The sequence below is a fragment of the Amphiprion ocellaris genome, chromosome 5 (assembly GCF_022539595.1).
Source record: "Amphiprion ocellaris isolate individual 3 ecotype Okinawa chromosome 5, ASM2253959v1, whole genome shotgun sequence".
Lineage (NCBI taxonomy): Eukaryota > Metazoa > Chordata > Actinopteri > Pomacentridae > Amphiprion > Amphiprion ocellaris.
The window spans coordinates 32,024,833-32,050,143 of NC_072770.1; the positions used below are offsets into that span (position 1 = coordinate 32,024,833).

Below are 25,311 nucleotides of genomic sequence, written 5' to 3' on the forward strand. Positions count from 1 at the left end.
TATGTTGACATTTTGAGGAATAATATGAAGAAATCTGCTTTTAGTCTAGGCTTAGGTCATCGCTGGTTATGCACTATTATTTCAAACATATGAAAATGGAGGTGTTCCAAAAGAACAACTGACACAAAGGTTCAAGCCTTCAGTTTTACTTTAGAAGCATCGCTAGGAGCAGGTAGAGGTGTTCGGAATCAGCAGCTGAGTAGCATTAGGTGTGTCAGCTGATTCTAGGTGTATCACTTCCGGTTGTATTTTTCCGCATATCAACATTTAATGGTCTCCACACTGTGCAAACAACCTTTAAAGTTTTTAGACCACTGTTTTGCCAGTGCCAAAAGGGATGTGTTTGAGAATCATCCGTTTTCATGACATCTCCAAGTACAAAGACGGAGGCACATCTGGTTTCAATCAGCTGATCTTCGTCACCACACTTTTGCCACAAAGGTAGAAGCACAACACTGAGGAGTCCAATGAGTCTCAACCACAGGCATATTATGTCCATGTACACTTCTGTTTAAAAATTGGGGTCACCCAGACAATTTCATGTTTTCCATGAAAACTCACACTTTTGTTCATGCGCTAGCATAATTAAACAAGGGTTTTCTAATCATCAATTAGCCTTTCAATGTAGCTAACACAATGTAGCATTAGAACACAGGAGTGATGGTTGCTAGAAATGTTCCTCTGTACCTCTATGTAGATATTCCATTAAAAATCAGCCTTTTCCAAGTAGAATATTAATTTACCACATTAACAATGTCTAGACTGCATTTCTGATTCATTTAATGTTATCTTCATTGAAAAAAATAACTGCTTTTCTTTCAAAAATAAGGACATTCTAAGTGTTCCCAAACTTTTGAACGGTAGTGTAATGTAACTGACTGTGTTTTATGCAAATTAACAAAGTTATCCACTGTAAAGCTGATCGCATTTTATGGGAATCAAATAGAGAATGCTTTGATTTGACTAAAGCCCACCTGGAACCATAACAGTCTTTCTGTCTTTTCAAGGGGACTCGCAGAAGCTCAAGAAACCTCAGACCGGAAGAGTCATGAGGATGACGGCAAGCATTATTTCACCAAGAGGATAACGAATGCAAAAGTGTTTTTGGTATTACTGCGCTTCTCAGCCACTAAAGGGATTAAGGGCCTGATCAAGGCTGCAGTATCGGTGATAAGAGTCAAAAACAAGAAGAAGTAGTGAGTCACACGCTCTAATCCCCTCACCACCGTCCTCACCAGCAGACTTTTAGCATCCTCCTCTGCTTGACACTCACATCATCCTCGAAGACATAAGGAGCTTAGATGATGCAGCATTTTTTTTTTCTCTCCCATGGTAAAAAAAAAACAACTTTGAGCGAGTGCTTGTGCTTATGGCCTGCAGGCTGTTTGGATTTGTTGGTTGTTATATCCTAAACAATCTGCCAAAAAATCTGAACAAATTGGTCATGTTATGGACAATTGCGACAGTTTATTACTCATTTAAGTTACTTCTTCAGTAAAAATTTGATTATTTGGGCTAAAGTGATTTCAAGACATTAGCTTGGGTTTTCTGAGTTGTGAAAAAATCGGCAATTTAATTGATGAAATTAAGTGGTCGCAACCGTCCGTGATGTAAAAATGTATGTGGATACTGTTCAGCTTTTTATTAAACAGCAGCCACTGTGACCTCAAGGGATAAACACAAATAGTGTGGCTAACAGTCAGCGTAGTCAGAGCAAAATCTAGCAAAACATGAACTACCTTTAACTATAATAGGTAACTACCAGAACAAGTAAGGCTGTAACAGGTAAAACCTCTGAGTGCAAAGGAGGAAATAAAAGTGTTTCACTGGGAACTCACTTTTCATTTAAAGGATGTCAGATGTGTGTTTTTTCCTTCTCTGAAAGTCCCAAATCACCTTTGCATTTCCTGCTTGGAAAAGTCAAGCTTAGGTTTGTAAGCAGTTATATAACATGACAGCTAGAGAGCGCACATCACCGTGGTTCAAGCGTTCGCTTGGCTGTTTTCTTAACATTTATGAAATAAATATTCTCATGCCGTTTCTTCACCTCAGTGTAGCCTTTAACCTTCCATCTCTTCTGACGTTTAAATCCCTGCGCTTTCCTTTGCACTGGAAATCAGTGAGAAGAGATTACAGAAAATCCTGTCTTTCAGGTGAGAAAGTAGGATTACAAAGCAAGCTGCAGGGGCTCAGTGTACACGGTGGGAGAAGCATGTCGTGCTGCCCAGTGCCCATCTTCAGTATGAAGAATTATGTTAAAGATGCACCATTTTGATTTTGAACAACTGCGGCATTATGTAACTTTAATCTGCTGCTGGGAATGCAGCTTTCAATTAGTGACACTTTGACATTTAGCTGCCATGTGTGCCCATTTCTGCTCTTATACTGACACCTAATGGTCATCAAAGAACATACATATAATGTAACAGCCGTATGACTATTCATCAGCTGATTGGTGTACTGTACAGAATCAATGTACAGAATCAATTCTTAATTCACTGATGCGAAGAAAAACGTCCACATGCATTTCCAGTTTCTGTTCTATGCAGTTTCCAACCATTTAAAAGATACGAAACTTTTAATTTACCCCTTTTGCATCTCAAATAAGTCAAATCCACTTTGAATAAAAGTTTAATTCACAAAAATACATCGACCAGTATAATGAAAATGTACTAAAATGTACTTTAATAATCCATAAAAGCTGGAACATCATTGACAGAAAAACACAAGAAGCATTATTAGAGTTGGTTTAGTATAATATATTTCAGCTTCAAGAGACATAGAAATCAATCCTTTTTCCCCCATATTTCTTCTATAAAAGACCCATTTTTTCTGAAGCATTATTATGCAAAAAATGGCATTAGAATATATTATGGGAGCTATGAAATCCCAGTGACTGAGTATAAAATTAAGTCACATCAGAGAGAGTTATTTGCAGAAGAGAAGTCCATGAACAACAGGGCGAACAAAGAAAAAAATATATAATAAAAATAATAATACATATTATAGACCTTGATCTATCATCACTGACATGACAGGCATGGAGAATAGGTGTATGGCTATAAAAAATTTCTCACTTTTCCACTTGATTTCACTTGAAAACATCTACACGTAATAACTGATGCATTTTTTTCATGCTCGTTTTTGAAGAATATTTATAATCATACAACTAAAGAGGTCAACTTCCATGTCTTTCAAATACAATATTGAAAAAGATGAAAAATACTGAAACCAAGTTCTATCTTTGCTTTTCCTTCTTAAACGCTGTTATTTTTCTTTTTGTTAAACTGTCAAAAAAATGAAAATAAGGGGCTGTTCTCTGGCCACGTAGGCGGCTCATGGACACTCTTTTTTTTTTCTTTTTTTTTAAACTTTCAGAAGCTTTGCTGCATTTTATCATCATCAGTTTGTGGTGCTGTTTGTTGGTGCAGAAGTGGAGACTGTCCGTTCAGGGTTCACACTGAAACTGACACAGAGGAAGGTCCTCAGAGGCGAGAGACCAGAGTCTTCTCTTTCTTTCTTACTGTCTTTCGTTCTCTCTCTTTCATTCTCTTGTGCGGATCATCCTCGTCTTTGATAGGAGCAGTTCAGTCAGCTGATTCACCGTTTATGGCTGATGGAGGGAGGGGGCGGGGCTGTTGGAATGCTGGCACGTTCCAATCAGGGCAACAGTTCTTCATTACAGCATTTCTGCAAGACAGCACACTGGTTAAGCCCTCGTTTTGAAGCATCAGTGCGCCTACCTTCTCAAGAAAAACCTGCAAATTCTCAGTGCCCTCTAGTGTTCACAGAATAGCATTACATCCGGCTGCACAAACCTGAATTGGTGGAAATGTAAGCAAAAAGGGAAATCATATTTATGGTAGCAATAAAAGTGAAGGTGCTGGTTATTATAATGTGTATATAAGGCTGTGATGACAGGCATTGCAGATAGCACTTAAAGTCCAACTTAGAGCTTTAATAAAGTTGCACTTAATGCTTTTATCTCCAGTTTTATGCATCGCAGCCAAGGCTTTAAATAAAAAACTGATGAAAAGTTTTATCTGCATGTGAAAATAATAGACAAATATGTACTACATTTAAAGGTTGTTACCCATTTCTGACCATCACCTGCTTTTTAATGTCTTTCCATGTGTTTAATGTCAGGAAGTGAGGCCAGCAGCGCACGAGATAGCCAAGACCTTTACCTCCGAAATGATTTCAGTGCAAAATGAAGCTTAAGAAAACTCTGAGTGAACATCACTTAATTTGTGTATAACTTCTGATCAGCTGTCTTGAGTCACAATCAAAGAAACCACCCTTTGTGCTGACATACACCGATACAGGTACTAAAAGAAAGCATACGAGGGAGTGTGTTGAGCTCCTCCAGGGTTGCTTGAAGAGTACAGTGGTGGAAAATATCAGTCTTTGTAGTTCATTCTGTGCTTAGCGCAGCAGCTGCTAATGGTGGTGGTGCCATCTTTGTTCTGGTTCAAACACCTGTGCTGCGTTGAGCCTTGTAATTACAGAAGGGAGAATACAACGGAACATTTCCATAGTCCTGCCACTGCATGACCAGGTGACACCTTGACTACCAGGTTTGTGATTCAGTTGTAGGGCATGATACTATTTGAGAAGGCAGCGAGGCAGTTTGACTGGTATCTGGGTGGAAGGGTGGTGAATTAATGGACTACAGTTGCTATTAACAATATTAATGATGGCTGTGTTTCAGGTCCAGGACCATGCAATAAATATATATACGCTACCGTTCAAAAGTTTGGGGTCACCCACACTATTTCATGTCACACTTTCATTCATGTGTTAACATAACTGCACAAGGGTTTTCTAATCATCAATTAGCCTTTCAACACCATTAGCTAACACAATGTAGCATTAGAACACAGGAGTGATGGTTGCTGGAAATGTTCCTCTGTACCCCTATGTAAATATTCCATTAAAATTAGCCATTTCCAGCTAGAATAATCATTTACCATATATACAGTTGCGCTCATAAGTTTACATACCCTGGCAGACTTTATGATTTCTTGGTCATTTTTCAGAGAATATGAATGATAACACAAAAACTTTTCTTTCACGCATGGTAAGTGGTTGGGTGAAACCATTTATTATCAAACAACTGTATTTACTCTTTTTAAATCATACTGACAACAGAAACTACTCAAATAACCCTGATCAAAAGTTTACATACCCCAGTTCTTAATACCGTGCATTCCCCCCTTTAACATTAATGACAGCTTGAAGTCTTTTGTGGTAGTTGTAGATGAGGCTCTTTATTTTGTCAGATGGTAAAGCTGCCCATTCTTTTTGGCAAAAAGCCTCCAGCTCCTGTAAATTCTTGGGCTGTCTTGCATGAACTGCACATTTGAGATCCCCAGAGTGGCTCAATGATACTGAGGTCAGGAGACTGAGATGGTCACTCCAGAACCTTTACTTTATTCTGTTGTAGCCACTGACAGGTGGACTTGGCCTTGTGCTTTGGATCGTTGTCATGTTGGAACGTCCAAGTATGTCCCATGTGCAGCTTCCAGGCTGATGAGTGCAAGTTTTCCTCCAGTATTTTCTGATAACATGCTGCATTCATCTTGTTTCCTGTGCCTCTGTAGCTCACACATTCCCAAAACATCAGCGATCCACCTCCATGTTTCACAGTAGGGATTGTGTACTTCTCATTATAGGCCTTGTTTACTCCTCTCTAAATGTAGCGTTTATGGTTGTGGCCAAAAAGTTAAATTTTGGTCTCATCACTCCAAATGACTTTGTTCCAGAAGTTTTGAGGCTTGTCTCTGTGCTGTTTGGCATATTGTAAGTGGGATGCTTTGTGGCATTTGCGTAGTAACGGCTTTCTTCTGGCGACTCGACCATGGAGCCCATTTTTGTTCAAGTGCCTCCTTATTGTGCATCTTGAAACAGCCACACCAGTTTTTTCAGAGACTCCTGTATTTCAGCTGAAGTTATTTGTGGGTTTTTCTTTGCATCCTGAGCAATTTTTCTGGCAGCTGTGGCTGAAATTTTTGTTGGTCTACCTGACCGTGGTTTGGTTTCAACAGAACCCCTCAGTTTCCACTTCTTAATTAATGTTTGAACACTGCTGATAGGCATTTTCAGATCCTTGGATATCTTTTTATATCCCTTTCCTGTTTTATACAGTTCAATTACCTTTTCCCGCAGATCCTTTGACAATTCTTTTGCTTACCCCATGATTTAGAAGCCAGAAACATCAGTGCAGCACTGGATGAAAGATGAAGGGCCTGTCAAGAGCCCAGAAACTCACTGACCTTTTATACACACACACTGATTACAAGCAAATAGATCACAGGTGACGATGGTTACCTTTAGTAGCCATTCAAACCTATTTGTGTCAACTTGTGTGCCTGTTATCAGGCCAAACCTCCAGGGTATGTAAACTTTTGATCAGGGCCATTTGGGTATTTTCTATTGTCATTATAATTTAAAAAGAATAAACACAGTTGTTTGATAATAAAAAACTATAGCACAACACTAACCATGAGTGAAAGAAAGGTTTTTGTGTTATCATTCATATTCTCTGAAAAATGGCGAAGAAATCATAAATTCTGCCAGGATATGTAAACTTATGAGCACAACTGTACACTTTCTTGAACTGTCTGCTGTGATAACGGCCTATTTGAAGTCTGTTAGAGGGTTACATACAAAGCTCAGGGTTTCCTTTACAGCGGGCCGCCGCTGCTGAAATCCCAGCCGCTGCTCCTTCAAATTTCTTTTTTTAAATTTTTTTTTTTTAAATTGTCGCAAATACACCACCGCCACATGTCTCCACCTTCACAGCAGTCTTGCACTGTGTCAGGTACTCGCGAGTACTAAGGTAAACTACAGATAACTATCTTGCTCAGTATTTACTCTTTGAGGGGTGAATACAACGTTAATTACTCGCGAGAGCGCGGCCTTGTAAGTGACGTCACGTCAGGGAGCCTGCCACCACTGCTGAAAAAAATCCTAGAGGAAACACTGCAAAGCTCCCCTCCAGGGAAGCATCCAAATTAACTTCTAGGTTTCAAAGTTTAAAAGACAACCCAAAACTCAATTACTGAGTCTACAAACACATATTGCTGTAATAAAACAACATGTGGGCACATCTGGCTCAGCACTATGCAGAAACACACTCTGACAGCAGCCTGCTGTAGCAGCAAGATCTGGAAATGTACTTTTAAAAACTGTTCAGCGTTTTATCAAATTTGTAGTGAATCAACTGAATCTTAAAAAACAAACAAAAAAAACCCCAAAAACACTCCCCGTATACAACATGTCCAACATAGCCACGGTTTAAAGACTGACCACAAACCAGAGAAAAAAAAACTACACAAGTTCAAGTACTAACAGTCTGTGAATCAATAAACCTTCATATCAGATATCAGCTCCCTGAATGTTACAGCCTCGGTGCACGGTGACCACTGAAACTGGAGTAGCTCATAGCTCATGAGGTCAGCATGCTGGAAAATGGTCACAGAGGGAAATGTCCCATTAACCTCCTCTGTACGTCCTGTCTGTGGCTGGCACTGTAACCCCTCTCTGTCTCTTGTGGTGTATGAGCTGCTGTGTTGTGAGCGGTGGAACAGTGAGGCTGAAATCCCGTTAGTGCTGGTTCATTGGGCTGGCCGGCGTGTGAACGGGGTGGGGGTGCAGACGCCGCCCCAGGGCCTGCTGACAGAGGCCCCACTCTCATACGCTCTGGACCTCTAACTGACCAGCACAGATGGATTCAGACGAGGAACGCAGTGGGTGGTTCAGCAACCGTGCTGTCTGGGCTGGGCACAATGGTCCTGTCTGTTTCACTAATCCGGTGTTATCGGTAATATCAAAGTTTCATTCACCCACCCCGCAAGATAAAAGTAACTACAGAAGGTAGATGTAAATTCTCTGCTGTTTGGCTGTTCTTTGTTGGTCTGGCAAGTGTTTTTTTTTTTTCTTTTTCCCCCTAATGGCACTGCCCAAATGTGTTAACAGATCATAAGTCCTGCCAAGGAGCTGAACTCTGACCAAAACACTGAAAAAACAGTCTTGTAAACTTTGGGTTGTTCAGCTACACCCCGTTTTATTTCTACACAACAAAGAAGTCATACTACTGGCACTGAACACACTTTGTTTCATGTTGCATCTGTACACTTTTAAGTATGTCTGCATATACGTAACACCATGAACTAACTTTGAATGATAAAAAATTGTTTAAGCTTTTTATTTTTGTACATAATTAGGTATGTTGTGTTTTATTTTCCATTCCACCAGTTCTTAATTGCAAGCACAATGCACAAGAGATCACACAGTCTAATGTGTGATTTATTTTTCATGTGTTTGGAAATCACAGACATACTGCAGCGCGTTGAGCAGAAGCAGCTACTGTTTGGAAATATATTTAGGTAAAATGCTAATAATTTTGAGCAGGCAGTAGGGAGGAAACGTACGAACCCTTGCGAGGAGATTATTTGTTGTTTCAGGAAATGGGTAGTAAGCCTAAACTCTCTGATCTAAAGGTTCAGAGTGCTGCTCAAGGAAGCTTCAGCTTTGTTGACATTTAGTATGTTGTTCTAAAATTCTCATTACTCGTGTGCGACATCACTTTCACTGAACAAATACAGCAGTGATCAAACAACGCTGCCAGCAATGTCAGTCTCAGAAGAGACTCCTGTACAACATTATTTGTAACTTCACAGAATTGACAATTATGTCTCCAAACAAAGTGATTGGCCAGGATTTGAGCTTTTGTCAAGCTCTTACTGTCCGCACAGCTTTAGCGCATACATCCAAGTGCCTTTGAGGAGATGCTGCCTTTATTCACGCCTACAAAGGCAGGCACAAACAGTTTAACAGAACTGGAGTAGGCCTTTAATAGAAGGTCAAATGACACATTACACAGCCCAGTTTCTTTCAAGCACACTGAATCCTTTAGGCTTCACTACCTTCAGTGTTTGGAAACACTGAGGCCCGTCTCAGTAATCTCCATGTGAGGGTGTGTGCACATCATAAGATCTCACAAGACTGCCTCAACTGACTTAACCTGAAGACATCTTCTGAAGGAAACTTTCCACATCAGGGTGGAAACATTCTTTACTTTGACTTTCTAAATTGCTGAGGGATGAGTTACCTGGGGTTCAGTTTTATCAGGAGCTCAGAGTGAACATGAACTCCGACCTAAGAGTTGGGCTGTAAATAAGATAGTATTAAGTATATTTAAACATGAATATGTTATATATACATGCCTGGAGAGCTTCCCACTCTGCTCATAGCGAGGTAGCTACATAATTAATATAATAGTAATACAACCATAACTGCTTTATGGTAATGTTGCACTAAAGACCTTTTACAGTGCCAGCTCCAGTTAAAATTATGTATGTAATATTTAAGTAATTATATATAAAAAAAATTCCTAACTTTGACAGTATAAAACAGAAAATGCAATTATGAGTGTTTACAAAAAGGGTTTCATGACTCTAGACTACTTTCAAGCTGCAATCCAACATATATTATGCATGAAGATTAATTATTACATGGCGGTCAATCTTCTCGGCTCAGAATAATCAACAAAATAAACAGTCTGGTTCACTGAGTGTGACAGCTCTCAGACTTCCTCTTTACCAGAAATCCGGCTAAACTGTAAAAAAAAAGAAAAAATCTAGGGAAAAAAACTAAGAAAAAAAGAAGAAGCGATTCTCATTTTTCTGGGAAATGGCATGACGGGTCAGGATTTTCTCAGACAGAAACAGCTGATGCAGTTTGCTGAAGTCTGAAATTGAAATTCAGCTTTCATACTGTGACTCATTCATTCAACAATAATAAAGATGCAAAAAAAGTGCTCATGACAGCACTTCACACTTTTAAAAGGTGACTCAGGAATGTCAGCATGTTGAGCAACATTTACTGGCCCTGTGTCTCATCAGTACCACTGAAATTCTATTTATTGACACAGGATGACAACTGCAGTAGTTTATAGAAGGTAACTAGACCCTCCCTCTGCTGTCACACGGAGCAGTTCCTCTTCGGAATATCACTACACTTTGAGTGCAGAAGACACATCCTATCACAGTCAGTCAGCAGCAAAAACTACATAAGATTTACTCATAATGGGTCCAGCAGGATGAATCAGGGCCTGAACAGGTGTTTCTGACACCTGATCAGCTACACTACATTGTTTCCATTGTAGAAACTATTTCTATAATCCATTTTCTCCACATATAGCCCGTTTTACCTCCACTTGCCTGGAGGGGGGGCTCTCTCTCTGAATTGCATCTCCCAAGGTTTTACAATTTTCTTCATGCACTCAGGCTCTTTAGAAGGGACAGTACCACTGTTGATGAAGTATGTTTGTGCCATACAACTAAAATTGACTTGACTCTGGCTGTAGGACAACAAACTCCTAATAGACTGTGATGAATGACAAACTACAACTGATGTAGTCAACATCATGTGAGATGGCACAGGCAGATCAAAGCTATTACATAACACTAATTAACCTGACAGCTTGCCGATGAGTCATGACCTCATGAATACGCCCGCTGCATGGGTATTTATGACTAATGTGTTTTGAAATTGTAGACACACACACACACACACCTGGCTCAGAGCTGCTGCAGGGGCTCGAGGGGGAAGGGGGTCTTTAAAGCAGGACGCAGTTGGATTTCTTTTTTGCCTTCTTCTTTTCCACTGGTGTTTTCCTATTTATCTGTCTGACCAGGTCATAGAAGATCTAATTGGGAGAAGACAAAAAGAGGAAAAATCAGCAATGTCACATTGGCGAACTCATCCATCCCCTTTCATGCAAAGCAGTTTTATCACTCTCAAAGGGAACCTCTTTATTAAATGGATTTATGTCAACATTTACATACACAAGGTTTAACAGGTATAGTCCAGCTCAGCTCATTATTGCCTACAATTTAAATCAACTATCCTTCTGCTGATAAAGGCAAAACTTATGCATCCAGTTGCAACTGTTAAAAATCTAAACTGCGATTTTAAGTAATTCCCAAGAGATAAATGTAACATTCTGGCTGGTGTTTGAGCCTGTTTATTTACAATATGGCCATGGTCCTCTGTGCTTTATTTCTGCTATACTCACATCAAGGACGTTGATCTTTGACTTAGCAGAGGACTCTAAAAAGGCACAGTGGTTCCACTGTCTGGCCAGGTTCTGGCCCTGCTCCTTCCCCACCACACGCTCATCCTCCAAGTCACACTTGTTCCCTACCAGGATCATCGGCACCTGAGGACAGACAAGACAAAGTTAAGTCTGTATGTACACAGAAACTTAATCATTCTTTATTGAAGATTTGATAGTGTGTCCTTTTTGAGAAATAACGAGTATATTTTAGTCAGTCAGTCAGTGTTTTTATTCTCATTGCAACCTGTGCAATGAAATAAAGTGCAGTCTTTAAAGAAGAGTTCAAGTTAAAATGGAATAAAAATAATTATAATAAATATCACATCATATAAAATATATAATATAAAAAACACACATTTCAGACACACCCAACCAGGTATCTACATTCAAAAGATACTGCACAATCCTCAATAGTGCAGATTTATTTGCATATTTAGGATGGTGGAGAGTTTACACAGATTTCATGGCAATATTTAAAGCTTTGATTGCCACTGGGAAGAAACTGTTTTTCAGTCCGTTTTAAAAATGTGTCAATAATCAAGTAATGGCTGCAGCTTGAGACAAAAGTGTAGTGGTCTAGGGAACTTGACTGCGATCCTGATTTGGAAAGAGAGAAACCTTCTATTGCACATTTGATATTCCAACAGCATGTTTCAGAATTTCAATTTCACATCTCAGTTACCCAACAAAGCTAAAATAATTTTTCAACAACTTAGCCAGAGGCCCTTAGCTTAGGTTCTGCACCTCATTTTCTGATAATGCAAAGAAGAATTTCAGCCATATCTGATGCAAATTTCCATCATCTAGACGGTTCTGGAAGACTACATAAGTTACATAAGCTGCCAGAGCAGCACTGAGGCGGGGGTGGGCTTATGCTAAAGCTTCACTGACACACTTCTGATGTGACGTAGCAACGGGTACTCCATCTAAACCACACACTCATGAGGCAGGAATTTAGGATTCTCAAACAACTAAGCATAAAGGAGAGAGAATTTAGCAGTTCAACAGCATAAGATGGACCTACCACAACCTCAATCCTTCCCATAGCTCAATTTTTCTTGCTCTACACTATTCTACCAACTAATACAAAAATAATACTATTTACACAACATTGTGGCAAAATGAATACATTAACAAAGGCAAAGGTATCAGCACTAAGAGAGCAAAAACTACAGATGTGAAGCATTTGAAAAAAGGCTAATCAAATGTTTCTCACATTACATAATGTCCAGAGGTTCATAAGTTAGCACAGAAAAATAAACTGAAGAAAAGAGGAAATGGGGGGGGGGGGGGTCAAGTAAAGAGGAAAATGATGAGTTACAAAGGATATTAATAAAAGAATGGGCTTCTGAATGGGAAAGAGACATTGAATATGGACTTCAAGAGAAGACAATCTTCACACAAGGATGCTTTTGAAAATGTGTGTGGAAAAAACTAAGAATTTCCCAGAAATGTTAAGCAGTGCAAAAAACTATTAGTCATGATTCCTTGGGGTGGAGCAGGAGGTGTCAAACAGAAGATGCAATAAAAGCTGAAAAAAAAAATTGGTTTCAATAAACTGATGCTATATTCTGTTTTCACACTGGCTATAGCATGCATGCCAGGTAGCATTTTCAGTCTGAATCCAAGCAGGTGCCCTGGTTACCCTCACTTACAGCCCCTTCAAAACCATAAAATCCTTCCAACACTCCCTCCTTCCTGCAATTTACCATAACTAGCATCTAAAACATTCAAGTTCAGATTTTAGGTTGAAACCATTAAACTACAACAGAAGTAAACTTACAGTTTTAGCCCTGTTTACAACTTTTTGTTGTACAGAATTGCAACATTAACATCTGTGAGGTTTCAGTGCAAAGGATGTACTTGGGAATAAAAAGACAACATTTTCTAACAAATGCTTAATTTATGCATCTCACGTATGCATTTGTGCATCCCCAAAGTAAGAGTGGAGATTATTAACAGCTAAGAAGTCTATTAATTTCACTCTGACGGCTGGATGGGAGGGTCACAAAGACGATCAAGAAAATCAATCTCTCCCTGTGGGAGAGCAAAGAAAATCATTTAGGTTGCACAACAGTGACAAAAGAGATTAAATGATCAATATGAACAGGCAAGGAATGTATTTCATCTCGGTTTTGATTCTTTAGAAATGAAATAATTTCTAAGCACAACCAGCACCACAAAGTGCAGCTGGTTGTGGAATCTCCCAAACATGTCACACTTCTTCTTTTGAACCTTCAGTCAGATATTTTAATAACCAAGGTCAAAAAAAACAAAAACTCGTGAGGAAGAGAATATTCTGGGCAAAACCTGAGCCCTGACTGTCACCAGTGGGCAAGAGCCGGGGCTGTCAGGGTGTCGGGATGCGTCTCATCCTGCCTGCTGTTTCCTGACCAGCTATCTAGGGAGAATACTGGCCCGGAGGAAGTCATGGCGGCCCCGCCCAGCCGGGATAACATCGCTTTCCTTCCTGAATGTTTTCGAACATTTCAGCTGGATTCCATGCTCCGGCTGCTCTCTGGAATTATGATAGCACGAGACTGTTTGTGTGTGTTCATGTGTGCTTTCATTTGGCGTGCAGCGCATTTCCACATTTAAATTTGGTTTAATAGACCACTCACTGTAAAAGTGTGCGACGCCAGAGAAGGGCTTAAGAGCAAGTCTGAGGAAGAGTTCAGGCTTTTGTCACAGGCTTCACAGGATATTTGTACTTGTGGTACAGATTAGCAAGCAACAAACATAATCAACTAGTGGAAAGTTTTGCATGCAGCACAACAGGCGCCAATAACATCAGCTGGGCAAATCTATTTGTGGTGAGCCTGCAACAAATAAATCTATGAATGGGAAATCCTGCCTTCACTCCCTTCTTTCCAGAAAGGGACCCCAGTCATGTCTTGTGGATCTGGAAAAACTGGATATTTGTAAGCAAGACGGTAACATCCTGACATGTGCCAACTTGCTCACACTTGAGACCTTTTTTCATCCTCACATCTACTGTAAAGGGATTGCTATTTGAGCAGTGTGGCCACGCTTCTTGAGACACTGTGAGGAATAGGCTGAGCATTCAAAGTTTCTTTTTCTTTGGGACAGACGACAGGAAACTGAAATGTTTAGATTAAACCCACAGAGGTTGCTGCTTGATGTTTGATATCCAAACAAGCCCTCACACTGGACTGCTGAGCGACATTTCTCCCAGGGGTCCTGGGAGAACCAGTGGTATGCCCTGCTAACACAAACTCTGAGCCAAGCTGGGATAAAAAGAATGGTGAGATGGGTGGAAGGATGGAAGTATGAAGGGAAGAAAAAAAATGTTCAGTGTCAGCAGCACACGAGGCAGCATTAGCCGTCTTGAAGAATCCACACAGCCCAAAGAGACTCTGTTGAGACGTTGACATGCTACAGACAGGTCCTATCCCGCCCACAATGGCATGCTAGAGATTGGGTTGTAGGGAACACAGAACAGGAGAGTATAGAATAGCGTAAATTAATACAGCCAATCCTTGCAAATTGAGTAGTGAGTCACAAGCATGGAGCCAGGCATTAGTACCATTCTAGTCACACAAGCAGAGACCGAGATGTCCCGGAAAAGTCATAAGACCTCTCTTACATAAGAAATGTAGAAGGAAGTTAGAGAAGTGAGCTTTTAATACACTGGTGGGTGCTCACTTACTTATTTTTCACTCGTAATGACTTCTTTACGGAGATGGAATATGACCCCGCTGTGTTAAATGTACAGTCATTAAAAGGCCTTTTAATTGAGCTTGGCAGCATTAAGTGCAAGTGTACATTTTTCCAGCTTTGCAGTAAATGGTCCGTCGCAGAGCTGAGAAAAGGAACAGCTGTAACAGCAACTACACTGTCTGCTTCAGTTCTGCAATAGCTTGAAAGCCTTCTCTAAATAAGATCTGTGGTCTTTGATGAAAAAAAGAAGAAAACACGTTAAGCATTTCCTTTGGCTGTGCATTCCTGCGAAGGGCAAAGAAAGATAAACAGATGTCACGGCTATCATAGGTAAAGGCTGAAATCATCACCAAACTGATAGCTGACAGAGTGGCCTTAAGAGCCAGATAAGGAAAACTGTTTAAACTGGAGAATGTATTCAAAAGGAACACACTTCCAGAAGAAAAGCCATTTTCTTGCATGTTGAGGGGCCACTGATCCTGCAATCCATCTGTTAGCCTGAGGCTAACCTCAGTATCCAAACCACGGATGCTCTAATAAAGCACCACAGCCTCACAATCCAGTGTGTTTTAGATGAGCTGAGACTATCCTTGCACATCATCCCTGACAGTGCAATCACCCACACAGAGTGCCAGACCACAGTAAAACCACAAGGCTGGCCATAGAGAAGAGGGGGGGGGAACACAAAGCAACAGGCGTTGAGAAAGCTACTCAAATCAAAAAGTAGAAGAGTATACTGGCACAGACATGGACAAAAGCTAGCTAGAGGACGAAAGAACAGATTGACACAAACTTCTGCATCATTCTACAGAGGGGCTTTATAGACGCCTGATGGGGAACAGAGAGAGAGAGGGAAGGAAAGAGCAAGCGAGAGGGTTATGGTAACATTCGCTCCCTCCAGAGATCACCAAAAAAGGGCATCTTAGATACTGCTGACGCACTATTGGCTCCACCAGAAAGGGGATGGAGAGCTTACTGACTCCAGCAGCCCCACAATTTACCAGAGATACAAAAAAATAGAAATGTGCTGCTCAGAAACAGGAAACTTGGAAATAATGAGAAGACCCTTTTGTGCAGTGCTATAGATCCAGGCTGAGTAGCAGGCTTGAAGAAAGAAACTGCACTGTACGTGCAAAAACCAATAGTAAGGGTTCAACATCTCCAAATGAGACAAAGATACTCATCTACTTTTTAACGGACTCTTAGCTAAATGAGTACCAGTACTCTGTGTCTGTGCTAAACCCTAATGAAATTAACAAATCCCACAGACATGCGTCATGTTAATATAAGCAATGCTAAACTGCACAGAGCGTCGTTCAGACAACACAAATGACACCACCTGCATTACGTTGAGGTTACACAAATTTGTAATTACTGGCACTGATTACAGTGTTGAATGGTATCCATAGCAACAGTGTGATCAGGTCCCTGAACAATGTAGGCGGCTGAGCCACGGACATAGGGCGTGAAAATAGTACAGAGGTTTATTTGTACTATTTTCCACTGCATCTGCTGCTACAACCATGAAAAACGTATTAAAATGAGTTGATAAAAACATGCTTGTAAGCCTATATGTACACACAGTATACTTACATCCTCTGTGTCCTTTACTCGTAGAATCTGTTCTCTCAGGTCTTGGAGGTCGTTGAAGGTGGACTGTGCTGTGATGGAGTATACCAGGGCGAACCCTTGGCCATTCTTCATGTACAAGTCCCTCATTGCTGTGAACTGTTCCTAAATACGAGGAAAAACAGGATCGGGAGGCCATGAGTTCCATCTCACACCTGACGTTTTGTATGTTGTTTATGCTGATTACCAATTTACTGAAGTCCATATGATCAGACATACAGTACATGTACTGGAGGCTCAGGCTGAAATAGTAAGTAAGGATCAGTTGATTAAAAAATTGGACAAGTATAAGAGATGAATGTTTTGCTTGCCTTTCTTTATTTAGGGTCTAGGACTGTTTCTCACAAATTAATGCAATTTGAAAATGTCACATTGGTTCTGGTAAAGATAAAGTTTCTCTTTTTGTTTTTTATCTGTTAAAAGATTAAAAGGCCTGTGTAGCTACAGAATCAACATGATGCAACGCACTTCTTGGATCTCTCCAAGGTACACAGTATTGTGTAGTGTAGGCTGGCTGCACACACAGAAGCACCAATTGATTTTCAACTAAAAACAGACATGAACATGGTTGCTGCTTGTGCACCATCAACAAACACAACCTTACTCAGACCACTTTAGGATAATGTATCCTCCTGTGGCGGTATTAATAGGACATGCTACATTTAAGTGGGCAAGAAACATATAGTGACTGGACTACATCTAACATAAAAAACAACCTTTGAATGTAATTCCGGCTCATTCATTCAGCATTTAAATAAAACATATTTTGTTGTTTTAGACATCTGCCATACAATCATATCTTGTACTAAATATAACTAATCTTTATACAAAATTAATAACTACTCTGGAAGACAGAGTTTCCCAAATCGCCACAAATGTTAGTGATCAATAAAGTGACAGAGGAGTGTTTATACACAGCAAAGCTGGGTATTGACATAGATTTCAATGGCATGGAGTTCACTTACTGTGCCGGCTGTGTCGAGAATTTCAAGCATGCATTGCTGCCCATCTACCTCCACTTGCTGTAAGAAAAAGAAATATGGCAACAGAATGACATAATGTATTGCTTATTTTCGGGTCACTGAGCACATCATGGCCCAAGCACTAAAGGCTAAGAGGACTAACACAGATGAGAAAAGACAAATCAAGACCCAAGAGCACAGCATAAAGGCAGAAATGAAAGGACAGAGAGAAAACTAAGAATGTGAGAGAAATGAACAGAGTGGTGAGGGAAGCTGAATGAGAGAATTCACAATATCATGACATGAACCTGCAGAGCAGCTGCTAACAATCAGCTTGTTTCAAGCCAGCAGTCTGCCTCTCCCTCTCCCCTCTCATGGGACACTCACCTTTCTGTACGAGTCTTCTATTGTAGGGTCATATTTTTCCACAAAGATTCCCTGTACAAACTGAACTGTCTGTGAGAAAAGACACAGGGAAAGCAGACGTCAGATCCATGTGACCTCCTGGCCACAGGTACAAAACATCCAGAACAGCAAATACAGTCAAAGTGACATTTTTCTGAGCACCACGTCTGTCTACAGTCATCCCAACTAGACAGGACATCCGGGATGAGGATGTTCATGAAGGTGGTCCAGAAAAGATGGTGAAAGAGTAGGACTCAACTCCAGTGCTTCAATTTCACTAACATGTGTGCCTACGTGCAAATATAAAGTCAAAATTTGGACTCTGCTTTATAAAGCACTGTGGTTCGTGACAGGTTTACATCAGGAGTTGACCAAGTTCATCTGATAACATCTTAATCCTGCCTGTTGAGGGATTAACCTGACTTCAGCACCTGGTCAAAGTTACCTAAGCAGGCGAAACAACATTTCACAGGCATCCCTAGTCTCCTGACAAATTTGTAATTAGATGCATCCCTTGTATTTTGTTTTGTTGGTTTTTTTTGTTTCTGTTCATCAAACTTGAGAACAGAAAGAAAGGAAAAGTTAAATGTGCATTTATGGAATTTGTGTTTCTGTTGTTTTACTATAAACTGTTATAATTTCTATAGCTAGAACCACGAACAAGCTTAGAAATGGCATACCAATTAAATCTTCGTCAAAATACAGAGAGGTAGCTAATTTATACAAAATTGGGTAATATGACCACAGATGTGGACACTTGTCAGGAAACAAAAGCACATTTAAAGCAGTAACTTAAAAAAAGGGACCAGTTCCATCTGTGTTAGTTTGTTACCACAAAAATAATCTTTGACTTGCCTTGCCTTCTTTTAACAGTTTCTTCCAAAAGCAAGCAAAGCGTCTTGCTGTTTCATTGACAATTATCTACCAAGTCTTTAGGAAACACTCTGCAGGGGTGTTAGAGGTAAGGGGGGCAGGAAGGGGTTCAGGAGGGCATACTCACCAGAGCGGACTTGCCCACACCTCCAGAGCCTAACACCACTAGCTTGTATTCACGCATGGCGGGATTGCTTCACTGGACAGCCCAACAGTGCACTGGACAGACAGGGAGAAGAAAAATTGGACAAACAAAATGAGAAAATGTGTAAAAAGAGAGTGAAACAAAATCTAAGCTCTGCTCAGAATGACTTTCTTTCTTTTCAAGCAAAACAAAGGAATTTTCCCAGCCAGTCTGGTCTCTGAGTTTTTCCACTCCAGAAAGGAAGGATTCTACTCATTCCTGGAGGTTATGGACAAGAAGCAGCACAACAATGGAGGGAACACCCATAAGTGGAGCTGCTTCAGGGTGGAGGAGGTGAAGAGTATGTGACCCCTCTCTAACAGAAACCAGCTGTGGTGTGTGTGTGTGTGTGTGTGTGTGTGTGTGTGTGTGTGTGTGTGTGTGTGTGTGTGTGTGTGTGTGTGTGTGTGTGTGTGTGTGTGTGTGTGTGTGTGAGAGTGTAGGGGGAACTGAAGGGGAGATGATACATGGATCTGGCAGATATTCCTCCTAATGACACAATCATCTGGCACTCACACACCAAAACACACCCTGCTGTCAGGTTTGTTAGTCACTCTCTCATTTTTGGTTTTTGTAAAACGCAATATGGTGTCTGTCTCTTTGACTAATGACAAAACAGCTGAGGGAAGTGGAAACTGCAATGGGGGAAATTGTGAAATCACTGGAATATCCCTTTAAGGGATGTGGAGGCTTCGAATCATTGGCACACGTTGTGGCGCAAAGTCAGTAGGGCTAGCCAACTGGGTCACTACAGGCTGGGCTACAGAGTTACAGGGAGGCTGGAGTTGACTTGTAGCTGGGCAAAGAGGGGATTTCTAATTCTTCGTCTACTAACCTAACTTCAAATCAAATATTATTATTCTACACATTGAGTTGTATTTGTTAAACTTGTCAAAAAAATCATGTGGGCTAAGAAATGTCTAACACAGTAAAAAAACAGAAAGATCAGTCAAATCAAAACTTGTTTTTGTTTGGAAAATGATTGAAACAAAAATGTTTTCTGTTTATCAAGTAACTGTTCCGGCTCTAGACCCACAATCACTGCTAAAAATTTGAGCTGTGGCCATGCTATACTCCAATTTTTTCAGCAAAAACACACTTTAACAACTGGTTTCTTCAAATACACCCCAGAGGACTGCTAGCTTACGTTTTAATGACCCTTGGACTTGACACTAGAGAATAGCATGCTTGGATCATGAGTTTAAAAGTGGCATCAAGACTGTGCTGAAAATCAGAAAGTGGCTTATGTTAAAATCAGGTCCCAAAGACGACGGCATTGACTTGCTTGATAATCAACCCTTTTTGCAAACCATCAAAAGCTAATCATCAGCCATTCTGGGAAGCAGATGATCCCCTCCTACACTGTTCTTTTTACAGCACACTCCATCGAAATTCTCTAGAGGGGTGGGCAAAGGACTAAGGACCTCCAGCTTCAATCACAAGCAGTGACCATGTGGGACATGAAGCCGGGACTGTGAATAATTCATATTTCCTAATCCTCGACACACAAAGAGAAGTTCTCCTTGCACGATTAGGGAGGAGACATGGTATGGAGGAGAAACAGAACAGGGCTGCATGAGCGTTAGGCGAACACACACTGTTGTACTCACATGTAAACATTCAAGCAGAGTCAAGTGCATGCACAGTGTCACATATACAATGTCATACAGACAATGTCATACTTAGATTTAGGCTGGGCTTCACTTGTCACCTATCTGCATGTCAACACGTCATGCTTGTTGTTTGAACATTTTGGACTGAACTCTGGTATGACAGCTGACATCAAGAGACTAATGTGTGACAGAGGCCGTTGGATTATTATGGGACTGATTCAGAGTTTGTTATGGAGAATGCTTGTTTCTGCAAAAGTTGCTCCAGCTATTCACTTCCATTTTTATACATCTGGCACTGTGATGCATCAATCTTTCTGTATAAATAAGGATCTTGGTTTGCAACTTGTGCAAAAGGACCAACTGCACAGTTATTTCTTCTGACATTATTGGAGGCACAGCTTATTTCAAGAGAGGGATGGTACCTTTACTATGAAATGCTGCAACCAAAGGCTGATCACCAGAGTAAAAAAATGGAAAGTAATGGGGAAATTGTGAGGACAGCATGCACAAAATCAGATTAGAAAACTACTACTTGCAGTTCAGCAAACTGTTATTGCTCATCTTATTCCATTTCACCATCGCCACTTTCAAATAAATACAGTCATGTTGCCATGTTCTGTTAAATACAGATAGAAAATATAAGCTGTACATATGCCCCAGGTTTACAGATTTTATGTGTAAAACTTGCATTTGACACTGGCGACGGGAGTTTGGTGTGATATTACTGGCATTTGCACATGTTCAGTAACCAGCTACCCATGGGAAAGGAGGACCAACATATATAGTTTTCTCTTTATGTAAATGTGGTTGCTTGCCACAGCAAAAACAGCAACATAAAAAACCCACATACATGGGTGACAGTCATCAGGTTTAGTGGGTTCTCTTCTCCAGTTCCTGTCTAAGTGTTAAGCAACGTTGGAACCATTAGTTTCGTCTTTTGCTCTCCTTTTAACTTTAGCCATGTCCATCCCGTCATGCAATAAAACCGCAAGAAGATGTTCAGGTGTTGTGCTGGGAAACCGATACAAATAAAGATAGTCATGTTTTGAAGCTAAAACACATCAGTGAGATTGTGAGCATTGGTGTCCTGTTGGGCTCAAGCAGGACAGAAAGACAACATTTCTCAGCTCCAGTGTGTTAATTCATGCACTCAAGACTGGCAAAGTGGTTGAGCTTGATGCCTGCCAAGTCACAAATACCACACTGCCTATCTGAAATGACTTTATTGATTATGGCCCAAACAATTTTTGCTTGATATTTAATTAGCCAGCAACACTTGTCTCCTTTCTTATTGAGTTTTCCACACATGACTACAGCCTGTTCTACCAAAGGGCAAACCAGAATGAGTGAATACTCTTACCCGTGTCTGCATACAAACTTTTATACAAGGAAGTCTTACACACAACACTGTACTCTCTCAACCGCCTGCCAAAACACTCACAATGCACACAAACACAAGGCCATTTAAGGCCATCAGTCTTTAAAAGTGAACCTCTCTCCGTTTCCACTGCCCTCAACTACACACTGTCATTCCCAACAAAACAAACATGCTGCTGCTGTTCCTCTGCTCTCGTAGTAACCCCAGCAAATAAGGAGCGAGGGAAAGCCACATGCCACAGAAAACATGCTTCTCCATGACATCACTGCATCACTCACCCTCTACAGCCAAAGGTATGCATCCATCTAAGGCTGGAAACTGGATTAGGTGGCGCTGGTAGCGAGAATATGCAGCGAATGCGAGCCTGGATAAACTGTATAACTAAATGTAGAGGAGAGGAGGCTTCACATCTAAACCGCAACATTCAGGATACACTATTTCCTGGTCTACTGAGAGTAATCTGACAGCAATGAAGCTGTCACAGCAACTGAGTCAGCAGGATGGGATGACTGACAGCCGTCCTCTGTATCTTGCACCCTGTGCGGATGGTGAAAATGCACACATCCGCTGGTTAAGCTAGCAGCACGATACCCACTCTTGCATGTACTTGCTTCTTGTTGACCCACATGCCAATTACAGGAGCTACACTGTTAAGAAAACGTCTACTTGAGGTTTAGGGGTAGAGAAAAAAACTCAATAAGCTTCTGGTTACTCATTACCTTCACCAAGACCGCAGTTCATATCACTTACTCAAACTGAGCTCAGGCAAAAATGAGCAAAATCCCCACTTGTCTCAGAGGAAAAACTCTGAAGCTACTGACAGCAGAAAATCTGTCAAGGAAAGGGTAATAGTAAAGACTACAGAGAATTCTTATCGTTTCTTAAAAATACATATTAGTGGAGACAGCTATGTTACCTAACACTCACTGTGGTAAGTGAAAAACAGCCCTGAGAGCATTCAGTCATCTCATTTAGTTGTTACATTAAAACACAACAGCAGAGCTCAAAAAGAATTTCCTTGAAAGAACAACTCTATTTAAACTACAAAAAAATCATTGTCCATTTATCATAAGATATTTCATTCCTTCTAAAAGTTAAACTGCTTGTCTTACTGTACAGAAACTGCACATGTGACATGTGTTGCTGTTTAAAAGTTAAATTAGCAATTAATCGGACTAAATTAATGTGAATTTCTGTTAAACTCTGTCTTTAATTTACTATAATTAGTGCCAAATTAAATAGTTCTTTCTAGGGAACCTTTCCTAGGAAAATGGGAATTTACAAGGCTGTAAAATAAACCATTACCACAGGAGATTAAAAAAAAAAAAGAACAAAAAGACATGCTAGGTTTTGACAGTGGTAACTACTGAAATGGTGCTTCCGTAAGAGACGATCTTTAAGTCTGATATACAGCACGTACTAATTTCCTTTTAGGAAATCAAGACTTCTGAGTCACAAAGATGATTCTGATATCAGCCTTGAATGGAAACGTTCTTATTATATTAAGATTTCTTCACCTCCAAAGCCAACTGATTTCCAATTATCTTATTTTATTAAAATTACACATAATAAGAAAGAATCAGTCAGTTCTTGCATGCCTTTTTCAGATCCACCGCAAACTTAAATGCCCCTCATGAGTCAGAGCAAAACTGCAACTAGGCACACAAAACTTCGCTGTGACTTAATTATGACAAAGACCTGTAACTGACAAACACTGTCAGCCGAATGCATCTGTGTTGCTGAGGCCTTGACCTGTAACCACATCCTCTTTCCGAAGCGCAAGAAGGATTCATGCTGATAGGATGGAAAAGGAGTAGCAACCTACTAAAATAACCTCTTCCAGTCTCTGTTCCTGTTCAAGACTCCAGACAGCAGGCTGGACTGCTAAGAGAAGGAGGGAGGGAGGTTAATAGCTTACACCTCAACAGTATCTCATCTTTAACACCCGGGCTGCTGTGAGATTCAGGACACAGGATGAGGCAAATGTGTCATTTTGGTTCACATAGAGTAAAAAGCGTGCACCTTTGGCCTCGTTGCAGGAAGGTCTACTTCACTAGAAAACTGTGATAATCTGTTATTAATAAAGCTGACCCGCTGTGTGTTAATAGTTTAAGGATGGGGAACACACCTTTTTTGTGGCTCACATAAAGCTTGGACCCAGACAAGAGAAAGTCACTTGAGCTCTTGGGTTATCTCACTGTGAATCTACCTAATTTGCTTACGGCAGTAGCATATGCTTATCACTCCAGGTCATGCTAAGTCCCTGCAATCTGTGGCTCTGACAATACCACAGGGCAGTAGCCAACACTCCGTCGATGTGTGATTATTACAATATTAGCTCTCGTTCCATCATAACATTAATCAAACGCTATTCAAATTATAAGCCCGCTTACAGATAAATCCTTAAAATGCCATAATCTATAATCCAGGCAAGTGGGGCCAGCATCTGCCCATAAACAATCTAGCTTCAAATCAGCAACTACCCTAAGTCCCGTTATCAAGCTTGTTAGCAAAATTCCGCTAACTAGCTAGCTTTAACTGCTGCTACGGGCCGCCGACACTTCACAAACCGCTAGCCGTGGCGGCTCGTTAGCAAGCGAGCTAACTAGCCGACACATTCCTTTCCTCGACGTACCACCAAAACACAGCTAGGTGGTCAGAAACGCGCCGCAAACGAGCTCAATTCACAATTCAAGCGTCAAGCGGACACGGCAGCTTTTAAATCAACCCGCAATCGCGACGTATTTTTCTCGGGGAACGACACAGCCCATAGCTAACGTTACCTGCCCTTCCGCCTGGCCTTGACTAAAATGGGAGTGCACACTCCGGTTTGTACTTGCGGACAATTCTGCTCGTTTATCCAACAAATAAAACCCACGCCGCGCATTGTGCTGCGGCCACTTACCGCCCCGCAAGTGTGGACGCTACGTGGTCCCACGCAAAACGACTTATTTGACCGCACTTAGCACGTAGTAAAGTTTGGCATTTGCACTCACCGTCTCTTGCTCGCTGTCTCTCGCCGCTCCGCAAGTGTCAGTTTGCCTCCGGCCTCTGTGCGCAGCAGACGTCACTCCTATTTCTCATTTTTCTTAAAAGGCCATGACACATCGTCCCGCATCATTTGCATGATAACGGGGCTGCACAGGGCCGACGAATGACACCAGAAACGCACTCAATACACCGGATTTATTTATTATTAGTAGTTATTTTGCGCAGCTTCACATTTCTTCCACGACTTATATTTAACCATCCTGTTGTCTTCATTTACGGGCACCAAAAAAATGTTCCCTTGTCTGAAAAAAATCCAAAAACTCAGCAAAAAAATTCCCCAAATTTATAAAAATTTGCAAAATCTTCAGGAAGAAAATTCCAAAAATTCCTTAGAAGTTTCCCTTAAAAGTTTTTTTTTAATCCCCAAATTTTGCAAGAAATAAAAATAAAAAAAATTAAAAATTTGAAAA

The 25,311-nt window shown here is 40.7% G+C and overlaps 1 protein-coding gene across 1 annotated transcript; it reads right to left on the reverse strand.

Annotated features, from left to right (window-relative positions):
* Nucleotides 1–2,662: 2,662 nt before the first annotated feature.
* On the reverse strand, nt 2,663–24,914 carry LOC111585086 (ras-related protein Rap-1A-like). Its single transcript, XM_023294461.3, has 8 exons — nt 24,847–24,914; nt 18,803–18,894; nt 17,785–17,853; nt 17,401–17,457; nt 16,400–16,540; nt 11,084–11,227; nt 10,582–10,714; nt 2,663–3,690 (listed from the first exon to the last, which is right to left on the reverse strand). Exons 2-7 carry the CDS (start codon nt 18,857–18,859, stop codon nt 10,625–10,627), a joined length of 558 nt encoding a protein of 185 aa, XP_023150229.1. The 5' UTR covers nt 18,860–18,894; nt 24,847–24,914; the 3' UTR covers nt 2,663–3,690; nt 10,582–10,624.
* Nucleotides 24,915–25,311: the final 397 nt, after the last annotated feature.